Source organism: Phyllobates terribilis, unplaced genomic scaffold (assembly GCF_046119375.1).
Source record: "Phyllobates terribilis strain yellow unplaced genomic scaffold, ASM4611937v1 Scaffold_5__5_contigs__length_657084704, whole genome shotgun sequence".
Taxonomy (NCBI): domain Eukaryota; kingdom Metazoa; phylum Chordata; class Amphibia; order Anura; family Dendrobatidae; genus Phyllobates; species Phyllobates terribilis.
The window spans coordinates 457,895,402-457,907,723 of NW_027362765.1; the positions used below are offsets into that span (position 1 = coordinate 457,895,402).

The 12,322-nt window shown below is 43.8% G+C and overlaps 1 protein-coding gene across 4 annotated transcripts in view; it reads right to left on the reverse strand.

Annotated features, from left to right (window-relative positions):
- Positions 1 to 12,322, reverse strand: part of TACC2 (transforming acidic coiled-coil containing protein 2) — a 180,913-nt gene that overhangs the window by 35,028 nt on the left and 133,563 nt on the right. For 3 of the 4 annotated variants that reach the window (XM_073685361.1, XM_073685360.1, XM_073685363.1), the window contains exons 9-13: positions 10,669 to 10,729; positions 10,283 to 10,490; positions 5,365 to 5,426; positions 3,977 to 4,086; positions 3,629 to 3,785 (exon numbers count right to left, since the gene is read on the reverse strand). In XM_073685361.1, the coding sequence (XP_073541462.1) occupies positions 3,629 to 3,785; positions 3,977 to 4,086; positions 5,365 to 5,426; positions 10,283 to 10,490; positions 10,669 to 10,729 (598 nt within the window). The remainder of the gene's footprint in view (positions 1 to 3,628; positions 3,786 to 3,976; positions 4,087 to 5,364; positions 5,427 to 10,282; positions 10,491 to 10,668; positions 10,730 to 12,322) is intronic. The other variant, XM_073685362.1, reaches the window with a different exon arrangement.

Below are 12,322 nucleotides of genomic sequence, written 5' to 3' on the forward strand. Positions count from 1 at the left end.
TCCTTTATTCCTGCGCCGCACTGCACTGCACCAGAATTCACTACTACTCGCTCCATCCGCGTCTCTGCCCTGCTCCGCCTGTGGGGAGTAGCATCATCCAAAGCTGCCACTACATCCCGCCTCAGAGGACTGCTGCAGCGCTGGTGGAGGATCACCAGAAACCACAGGTGGCGTAGTCATTACATCCACTCGATTACCACTGACCCTCCTAGCCCTTATTTTGATGTGACGACCCTGGGCACAGGCCGAGCCTAGGCCACGACTGCATCCACCTTCCACCTAGAGGCCCGGTTCTGAGTACCCCATCTCTCTTCTTTCATTAGAAGACACTGATTGTGTGTGTGTGTCCAGTCATATGAATTTTTTGGTCAGTGTTACTTATGCAATTCCTCCTACATATTTAAAGTGGGTCTGTGACCAAATTTCACACATTATATTAGATCTCTTAGACCTGATGAGACTGTTATACTTATTTTGAGTACATATCTAGATAGATGGCCAAATGAGAGAATCACTAGTTTCGACTCATTCCTCATATCCCCTGCAGCAGCTGCAGTGAGCTTCCCTTGACTGCTTGGGGGGAATATTAACACAACTTCAACTAAGGTCTACAGTCAGTAGCATACCATTGAATTGCAGCAGACCTTGTGGCTATGTGGCCATGATTTAGGGGGATTCGTGCTAAGCCCCCCTCATCCCCTTTCCACCCATCATCTTGATTTCAATGGTATTTGGATCCTCAGGATGCAGATAAAGTCGAATGAAATTGGTGGAACAGGGAGCAGTCAGCTCTCTTCTCCACCATTCAGCCTGTGCATCTGACTCCTGTCGCTGCTGGCATGATGACATCACTGTATAGTGCTGGATGTGTGAAGCCGTAGTTCACACATAGCACAGATAGGACCAATGCATAAGTGGAATGGGGCTAGAGGAGTCTTTTTTTTGTTTGACCAGTCAGTATTTGTATTGGAAGTCACTATGGGGCTTCATAATTTGTGTGGGGGAACTGTGAGGGCATCATGCTGTCCTGGTGGGCTTTGGGGCCATCATACTGTACTGGGGGCACTGTAAGGACATTATACCATTATTAGGGCACTGTGTGGACATTATACTACGTTGGTGGTATCATAATTTGCTGTGTTCAAGTGTAATGTGGAGGCAAATTGTGTTGGGGCATTCACTACGGAGGTGGATTTGTGGGGGAATAATTTTTGGGGTATCATACAGTATTGGGTCCATGTTAGGGGTATGGCAATGTGGAAGCACACTAAGGGGCTTCAGTAGGGCAATGTTTCTATATAAGTGCTGCAATACCTGTCTTTAAAAGTTGGGACGTATGCCTATACAGTGACCCCGCCTGATCCGACGAATAATTTTAGTTTTGAGGGAGTGTGGAGGGTGGGACAGTCTTTTGCAATGGGGTCTCACGATTTCTATGGCTACAATTATGAATAGCCAGACATGCTTGGGCACATGTCTGCTTCTTGCAGGTCTACAACACTAGAGGGGTCCATATTTTCTGTCTGTAATTCCAGAGTCATGAATCATCTGGAAGATGCGAGATGCTGATATAATTTATTTATTTAGTTCCTATGAGGAAACACGCTTTCTCTTAGTAGCTTATAAATTGAATGCAGAGCCAAAAAACAATTACTGATCCCACTCTTTAACCTTACTGCGTAAGTAAGTAACCACAAGCCCTAGAGGACGGTTATCGTGTATACATCAAAGGCCAGTGAGGAGTTCATGAGATGCGCTGGGATTCCTGATCTCTTCAAGGATTAATTGATAGTGTTTCAGGAACTAGAATTAGGCTAACGTGTTGTGTTTTTTAAGGCCTCTTTCACACGTCAGTGTGTCCGGTAGGAGTGGTGACAGTTTCCACACGTACCGAAGACACTGACACACATGACATGAATGGATCTGCACACATGTCAGTGTGTTTCCATGGACCGTGTGATACACACATAGAAATGTCCGTTTTTAGCAGGCAGCAGAATATCACATGGACCCATTCAAGTCAATGGGTCCGTCTAAACAAGTACCGCGCACAGATGTCATCCGTGTGACACGTACCGGTGCTTGGGAATGAGTGTACAGTTAGCGCTGTTACCAAGCACCGGGTTCTCTTGCTGGTGCTGATCGCAGCGCCGGCAGGGGACAATGATGAGGGCAGTGTTCAGCACCCGGCACCTGGGAACAGCGTTAACTGTACCGCTGATTCCCAGGCGCCGGCACGTGTGATCCTGATGCAGCACACGGGCATCAGATGTGTGCCACATAGGTGCTGCTCTCCGGTACTGTTTTTTCCGATACCGGAAATATCAGGACGTGTGAAAGAGCCCTAATCTGGTTCCTTTAAGGGTCCGGCACAACTGATGATCATGGTGATAAGTAGAATCCCAAAGCAAACTATGGGATCAATTCTTACATCTGTTTCACTACCATGTTGTAGGGAAAGAAGAACGTATGTATACAAGAAAGACCTCAAACAACCAAGAGTAAGGGCCCTTATACACATTGGATTAAATGCAGTAAACTGTGTTGATTTCTTCGAGACAGGCCGACCACCTAATGGGTATGGGGGAATCCTGAATACAATTCTATGGACCCACAGGTTATAGCTCATTGTTAGAAGTGACTGGGAGCAGCTTTTTCCCCACCACTCACTTAAAACACAGAGCATCTATGTGGGGGCAAACAGGAGACATGGCTGTTGGTTGAAGGAGCTCATTGAGCTGGTCACTATTTAAGGTGTATGGGCATTAATGTCATTATTTCACCAACTGGAACAAGCACAAAGTAAATAAAAACTTCTATAATATCTACTAAGGTGTATGTAGAAGGAAAAATATGCCATAATAAAATTAAAAAAATACCCTGTCTGGTTTTGGTTCACACCATCACATCCTCAACATATTGCTAATATATTCTTCTCACTTTTATAACTTGTAGGGTAGATGGGTTGTGGGAAACACAAGACCATTATACAAGATGCTATGGTGCCTGGTGCAAACCTGAGGTGAGCTTCTTCCAAAGACCACCATTTATATAGAGCAGACACAGTGACTGCCTTAAAGAATAACTATGCTTCTTTTAATTTACTTATCCTCCAGGCATTGCAGAGGTGCGATTTTTTGTAATATACTTCATTACCTTCTTTTGCTTCCTTCTCTCCCAAATATTATACCATAATACTGTTTCAATGCCCAATTCATGCTCATTTAGAAGCTGCTTTCAACTGCTGCTCAGTAACATCCCTACACTATATTTAAACAATCTGACTCTCTGCTCCCCACCCCATAGTCAAAAATACTATGCATGGATTGCATTAATATCATGCACAGAACTTTGCTGAGCAGCAGTTAAAAGTAGCTTCAAAAAGAGCTTAAACTAAGCACTGAAACAGCACTGCAGGATAGTGCTTGGGAAAAAAGAAGCAAAATACGGCCATGAAGTATATTATAAAAATTCATAACTTTGCAATGCCTGGAGGATAATTAAATAAAATTTAAAAAAAGTTTAGTAGATCTTTAACAGCATGGTTGACTTTAATGTCTACTTCTATGTTCATTGAAACTAACAATCCAGTATTAGATTTTGCCTGTATCATCCATTGTGTTCTTACCAGCTCCATTTTGCCACTCCCAAGCACTTCTTGCTCGTCTTCCCTCTGCAGTGACCTCTCCACGATTTGGCGGACGTTGTCTTGCATAATTGGTGGAGATCTTGAGATGGACAGCTGCCCTGAGCACAAGGTAGGATCCATTTCCTCAAAGTTGGAGCTAACAAGAAACCATAGACCATATGTAAATATAGAGTACAACTGTCGGACTGACTCCGCTCTTCGATACACCAGTCTTTTATAGCAGAACATTGGGTCATTTATTTGCAATGCAAATATCATCTCAGCAGAGGCAGCTCTAAACCCCTATATACCACTGTATACCATGCTCGGCGTTCTTTAAATACTTACTCTGTTCCAGTAGAGCAAGAGTCTGAGAACTTGGCTGGGGTTTTTCCTTGGCTATCCGGGGATGCCTCAAACATGAGGTACATGGACTGCGTCTGAGGCATGTCACGGATCTAGGGAAATATTACAATATACAGGTGAGACTGAGCCAAGCTGTGTAAAATGCAGTCTGCTGTCACACCCCGTATGTAACCCTTCTTGCAAACCACTCAATCGGTCTGACTGTTATGTTGTAATTATACAGGAGTCAACAATACAGAAGAACTTCAAAAGAGTTCTGCAAGCCGGCATATAATTTATAGCATGACAGGTTTACAGTGTAGACAGGCGGGTTAGTTACTTCCTGTTATGTGTCTGATCTGTTCAAGGACATGTTGTTCAAGCCTGATTCTCCTGCAATTTTTTGCAAATACCCAAAGGCTAAATACGTGGCTTTTGCTATACACATAAACAACAGCATGGATCAAATAATAGAAAACTAATGTAATACTGTAGGCTTAAAGAGGACCTTTCACTGGAATTTTTTATTTCAACCATCCTCCAATTGTCGCTGCTCCACTGATTCTGGAACAGTTTTTCTTATTTATCTGTGCTTCTCCGTTCCAAAGTTATACCCCTCGGTAATAATGGTGTACCACAGAACTTCTTTGAGGGCATTTTCTTTTTCTCCTCTCTGACGTTGGCCAATCAAAACTTTGTCACGCCCACAGAAATCTTCAGTGGTACAAGCCCAGTTGGTTGAAGAGAAAATGTGAACCATTATTATTGGGGGGGGGGAATAACTTTGGAACAGAGGGGCATAGAAGAAAAAGAAAAATTGTTCCAGAATCGGTGGAACAGCAACAATTGGAGAAGATACTCAGTTTAAAAAAAAATCCAGTGAAATATCTTCTTTATGATCCATTTACAAGGGCCAATCATTGGTGAATTAGTGCTCACAAGACCTTTAATTCCCAATCATTGACCCCTTTATACATGCCACTGATCAGCCAATGAACAAGCAAAACGCTTGGCTGAACAAGTGTATTCTTGTTTGTAGCACATCGACCTAAAAAACAGAGGATCTGCTGCCGATTACATGCACACTGTGGGGGGACAGAATGGTCATATTAACAATTATTCATTTTTATATTGGATGTGTAAACAGGTCATTAATGAACGCCGGTTATATATAGTCGATCGAAGCTTGTTTATGCCTTGAAATCGGCCGGTGCAAATGACCCTTTAGCTTACACATGTGAAGTCAACTTCCAGCTATTGACTTTAATCAAAGGGTTCATTAGTATTAAGAATGAGAAAAAAAAGTTTCCATAACTCCAGTTTATTTCAATGTAGGAGAAATGGGGCTATTAATCTCCCAACCTTGAAATATCCATTAGAATAGGGCCTACCGGAGAGCATTTTCCAGTCTTCTCCATGTATTCGATGCTGTATGAGCTTCCATAATCTATATCTGAAAAACAAATGAATTCAAGAATATTTCAACATAACTGTAATCTGGAAAATACCACGGACTATGCATGTAAAGTAAATACCCTCTATATTTAAGATTTTCTATATCAAGGTTTTATAATCTAACAGGAACCGAAGAGACACATCACTCAGCGGTGCTTGTACCCCCTCTTTTTCTAGAGATCATTTGGGTTCTCAACACATGGACAACCACCATAATAAGCTTCTTACATGTTTCACATGACATAAGTGCAAGCCCAATCTTTCCCGAACATCAGTTTATTGAGCTGAAATGATAATAAATTGCAATACTATTATTATTACAGAGACAAATGAACCCCAATAAGGGGGAATATGGGGACCTACTTTAACTTTCCAGAATAATTCATTGTGATTCCAGATTTAGGACTCAAATTTATTTATTTTTTCAAATACGAGAAAAATGGTCCTAGAGTAGTTGTATTAGATTTTCATCAGAGTTTGATCCGAGTTTCATCAGTTTTTCTCGGACGAGTAATAAAAAGAAAAAAGTTTTTCTACTTTCTCCTATCTAGTAGTCTGATATTTTTTTCACGGGCCCATTTCTGATTTTGATTCAACACTTGGAACAATATCGTACACGTCTCTGTGATTTTGCAGCCCCATATACTGTCATAGATACGAGCACTGTGAAAAACACGGATAGAACTCGTACGAGAAAAAGTGACGTGTTAATGAGGCCTTTACTCTATATTAATTCTGTTAAGAGGTGAAACTTTTGTAAAAAAAAAAGAAGAAAATTATTATTGAAGTGGATCTGTCATGAGACTATGCTGCACTATGTAAGATCAGCAAAGTATGGGGACAGGTCCGCTATCATATTAGTCAAAATGACACCAGAAAATATTGTGCCAATTGGAGTGTAGACATAATTAGGTGTCCAGTGTATTCAGGAGGGGAGCAATGTCCCGCCTTTTTACAGTGATTGACAGGCTGTTATGTAGCAGATCTGCAGCAGCCAGCTGTCACATATTATGTGAGGAGGAGGACAGGCAGGAAGGGAGTGAGAGGTGGGATGAGGGGGCATGTATACACCACACACTATGGCCGCGACTCATCATTTGCATTTTTTTTATGTTTTCTTTTTCGTCTTGTGCAATTAGTTTCTGATTTTTGTGTCAAATTCTTTAAAATGACACGTGGGTTGATGCATTTTGCCACAATTAATGAATTGAGCACAATCAAAGAAACAGATGAAACCATATTAGCTTAAAAAAAAGGCGCAAATGAAATAATGAATAAGGCACAAACATAAAAGTCACTATTAGAACCATTTTTCTAATGGGCAAAGACACTGATTAATCAGCCCTCATGTGTCTGGAGTATTCTCTGAATGCTCTACTCAGCCGAACAGCACAATATTTTTTGTGCTGTTTTGGTATAAAGGAAAGCGGATCTGTTCCCACATTAGACTATGTGCACATGTTGCATTTTTGTCTCCCGAATTTGATGCGGGAAAAACGCAGCGTTTTACAGTATCGGCAAAGTGAGTGACATTTCTGAAGTCTCATGCACATGTTGCATATTTTTCCTTGCAGAATTGCAGCAGATGCAAATGTGCAGCATGTCAATTCTTGAAGCGTATTTCATCCATAATAATGAGGGGTAAAAAATACGCATCAAAGCGCATGTCAAAAATGAGCAGATTTTATGCAGCATTTTTTCTGCCAACACATCCGGATTTGCAGCAGAATTTTCTGCTGCAAATTCTTAACGTTGGCACATAGCCTTATGTTGCCATTATGAAGGCGACAGATTCACTTTTATAATATGCCATAACGCAACTATTACTTCTAGCATATAGACAACAAAGCTCTGACCAGTCATACGGCTCACAGGTGCTAGTCTCAAATCTGTCCTACATCACTTTTTTGCTGTGGTTGGTTTATAGTAAAGTATTATTTTTTTCAACAAGAAAAGGGAAGGGTCATTAAGGCAGGTTTTGGTGCAGGGCCCTGAAGAAACGTAAAGAAAAGAAAGGAAAAGAAAGAAGAGAGGAGATGTAAGTAGAGATGAGGGAACTCGAACTTAAAAGTTTGGTGTTCGAATCGGACACTGAGTGTCCTGTGCTAAACGCCGAACATGGACTTCTCCCGGAAATCTGTTTTAATGTTCGGAGTTCCAACGGAATTCTGTCGAGAGAGAAAGAATTTTCCTCCTCCAAAGTTCGGTTTTCCATTGTTTTCAATAAGGTTCGGGTTCTGGTTCACGTTCGCGTACAGTTCTGGTACCCGAACCGAACTTCCATGGGTCCGCTCATCCCTAGATGTAAGTAGTGGGTTGGTAGTTTTTTTTTAATCTGGTGCTTGTGGGATCCATAGAATATCTATTGTTCCCTGTGATCAGGCCAGCATTTCAAGAGGTCCCTATAAATGTCTGACTACCGATCTGAGAATCTCTAGAAATATTTTTTATTAAATACATTTTTATTAAACTGATTAAAAAGTACATTCATAAGCTGTAAAAGGGATCATTATCCAGCATCATAACTATAGGGGTCTCTAGGATCAAAGGCTCCTAGCACTCTTTAGTTCTACCCTTGGATTCCAAAACTACTAACCATCAAAATGGCTTAAAGGGGTATTCCTGTCTCGTTATAGGGTATACCGTAAATGTATTCTGCATACATCTTTAGAATGGAGCCCTGATATTCACGGCTGTTGGTGGAGAGATGGCTTCAATTCCCATTCTTTTGTATGGGATTTTCGACCACGTCCACGCTGAAAGCTGCACGCAACGGTGCCCTGTTCTTGGGACAGATGAGGTCCCATCACATTTATGCCATATACTTTGGATATACCATAGATCAGGGGTCTCAAACACGGGGCCCGCGGGCCGCATGCGGCCCCTCCGGCTGCTTCTTGCGGCCCGCAGGCACAGACCCCGTAACGATCGCGGCTCTCTCCAGGAGCCGCCGACATCAGCGCTGTAATGCAGTGTATTGCCGCGCATAGACCGTCTCTCTGCACAGCAATACCAGTGTCAGCCGCCGGCCTATCAGAGGCCAGCAGCTGACGTCTGCGTCCCAGCGCAGCGGCGTATGACGTCACTGCCATGCGCAGATGTCAGCTGCTTGCCTCTGATAGGCCGGCGGGTGACACTGGTATTGCTGTGCAGAGAGCCGGTCTATGCGCGGCAATACACTGCACTACAGCGCTGATGTCGGTGGCTGCTGGAGAGAGCAGCGATCATTACGCGGTCTGTGCCTGCGGACCACAGGTGCAGAAAGGACGCCGAGGGAACGGAGGACAGGTAAGAATCTTTTTTTTTTCTCTGTCATGTGAAATACACCACAGGGGACCTGTGCTCAGTATGGGGGGGGCACTGTGCGCAGTATGGGGGACGGGGACCCTGACCGCTGTATGGGGGGATGGGGACCCTGAACGCAGTATGGGGGGACGGGGACCCTGAGCGCAGTATGGGGGGGGACGACCATATGCGCAGTATGGGGGGGAGACGGAGACCCTGTGCGCAGTATGGAGGGGGCGGAGACCCTGTGCGCAGTATGGGGGGGGGTGGAGACCCTGTGCGCAGTATGGGGGGGGACGGGGACCCTGTGCGCAGTATGGGGGGGGACGGGGACCATGGGGAGGGGGGCCTGGATGGGGGACATGTCTGCAAGATAAGGACCAGGATGGGGGACATGTCTGCAAGATAAGAACCAGGATGGGGGACCATGTCTGCAATATGGGGGACCATGTCTGCAATATGGGGGACCATGTCTGCAATATTGGGGACCTGGAGGGGAGACCATGTCTGCAATATGGGGACCATGTCTGCAATATGGGGGACCTGGATGGGAGACCATGTCTGCAATATGGAGGACCTGGATGGGGGACCATGTCTGCAATATGGGGGACCTGGATGGGAGACCATGTCTGCAATATGGAGGACCTGGATGGGAGACCATGTCTGCAATATGGGGGACCTGGATGGGAGACCATGTCTGCAATATGGGGGACCTGGATGGGAGACCATGTCTGCAATATGGGGGACCTGGAGGGGAGACCATGTCTGCAATATGGGGGATCTGGATGGGAGACCATGTCTGCAATATGGAGGACCTGGATGGGAGACCATGTCGGCAATATGGGGGACCTGGATGGGAGACCATGTCTGCAATATTGGGGACCTGGATGGGAGACCATGTCTGCAATATGGGGGACCTGGAGGGGAGACCATGTCTGCAATATGGGGGACCTGGAGGGGAGACCATGTCTGCAATATGGGGGACCTGGAGGGGAGACTATGTCTGCAATATGGGGGACCTGGAGGGGAGACCATGTCTGCAATATGGGGGAACTGGAGGGGAGACCATGTCTGCAAGATGGGGGACCTGGAGGGGAGACCATGTCTGCAAGATGGGGGACCTGGAGGGGAGACCATGTCTGCTAGATGAGGACCAGTTCAAAAGGTGTATAGAAAATAAAATGGTATCACTAAAAATGTCACTTTGTCATGCAAATAATGCGGCCCCACAAATTAAATGTTTTTCCGTGTGCGGCCCATATGCCCAGCTGAGTTTGAGACCCCTGCCATAGATGTACACAACTTTATATAAGAAGTATTCGTATTTATCACCTTATCTATAGGTCAAACTTCACATAACACTAAGAGACGCTCTGCGCTCAGTGTGCAGCATATGAGGGTCATTGCCTTGACGCTGATCAATACAATGTATTAGTAAAGCACATTTTCAAGGGCAAACAAATCTATAAATGAGCTGCTTCTGGCCAGGCTTGTAGTGATGTACGGGGTCTAGCAACTAAGGGGTAGGGGTAAAATTACAAATGCACATGGGAATCCACAGAGACGTACCTTCTGAGGAACCGTGGAACTGGTTCTCAGTGACAAAGCTGGTGAGATCAGACGGCTGGGGGTAGTCCTGCTTCTCCTGGTCCAGGTCCACTGCCATGCACGTCCATTTCTGGCTGCTCACTGAAGAGGCCAGCTTCTCCTCATCGGTAGCATGTTCTTCTGAGGCTATTACGGGAGCGTTGTCTGACTTGCACAGTATCGTGAGCTCCTTAAAAAAAATAGTATGACTTTAATAAAAATTATTTAGACAAAAAAAAATAGTATGACTTAAATAATATGCAAATAATCCCTCACATCAATGCAAATTCTGTACAGTGCCAATTAAGTTCCTTGGAAAGTACAGGGGCTGCCTAGAGATATTATATTACATGCGTTTCCATACATACCTCAGAGCCATTGTCAGTAACTGGAGAACGCTTTGGTGATTTCTTCACCCTAAATGTGTCACTAAAATGCAAGAAAAGATAAAACAAAGTCAACCAAAAAACATATCACAGCCACAAGCAAATCGCTATGAGGCCGAGATCAGACGGCCATATTGAAAAAGAGGCCAGGTGCAGCTACAAAGTTTGGACATGATTGGATCCGTGTGCAGTTCCATGTGCTCGTCGGCATTCTGGATAGGTGTCGTAGATGCCTCTATAAAACAGATCAGAATAGGGCATGCTGCCATTTTTTTTACGCACAGACCCTTGTGGGAAATCGACCAGTGCACTGGCACACTAGCTATAATGGGTCAGTGTGATCTCTATGTGCGCTCCATGACACACTCGGACGGCATATGGACCAATTGTATGATCGTCTAAATGAGCCTTTAGGAATGTGCAATTTAAACAGTCAAAAATTGTGTAATTTAAGTTCAATGACTTAAACACTAAATTACTATTAGACATAGGGCTCATACGTACAGCAATACTATGAGCACGAACCCTGTGTGGCACCTATGGACTGCAATACAGGTGGCTCTGCAGGGCACCATATTTTCCTCTAATAGCAATGCTTATAGAGGAGAATCCCTGTGTATACATGTACTGTATTTCAGTGTGAAGCATTTTTTGTTTTCTATTGGAATTCTTAAGAAAAAAAAACCTCCATGTAGCTGCGTAAAATTGATAAGACGTGGAGGTACAGTACGGGCCTGCAGAATGTGGTAGTCATCTTTGGTGTCCATGTGCCACAAATCCTGAGTACAGCAATGTGCCTTGAGCCTAAAATCTTCATTGGTTGTTAAAGGGCAATTCCCACCTCAGACATTTATGGCACATCCATAAATTAATTTTCAGAACTCCCATAGAAGTGAATGGATATGCCATAAATGGCCGAGATTGGAATATTTTCTATTTAGCGACTTACTAATTATATCTGTTTATGGGAAATCTGATCACTATAAGGGCTCATTCAGACATCCGATTTTTTCACGTACAAGAAAAACAAACTGATTATTCTAAATCAGAGTTTGTTCAAAGTTTGATCAGAGTGTGGTCCGAGTGTCATCAGTTTTTCTCATATGTGGAGAGAGAACAAGAATAAATGTCTGCACCTTCTCCTTTCTGACAGTCTGTGAAAATCGGATCACACTTGGATGTCATTAGAGTGCGGTCCAATTTTTTCATGGACCCATAAACTTTCATTGCCAATTTTGATACAACCCTCGGATCAGAATTAGAGATGTCTCTGATATTTTCTGTGGACCATTCAGTCTGAGGAAAAAAATCAGGACATGTGCACTGCCCCATGGAATATCACAGGTATGAGTGCTATCTGTGAAAACCACAGCTAGCACTCGTATATGAAAATCGGACATCTGAATGAGTCCTTACAGCTCACGCGGTTTTTCCAGAACACTGAATAGCACATTTCCATGCAGTGATACATGCTCCTTTTAAAGGGGTTTCCCTGCTTGGGATTCCTTCTATGAGACAGAAAACAATCTCTCCTGGACCCAAATCAATCATGTATTCAATGTATAGCCAATCATTTTCACTTAAAGGGTTATTCCAAAGATAGTAAGTTGTCCCCTATCCATAGGATAGGGAATAA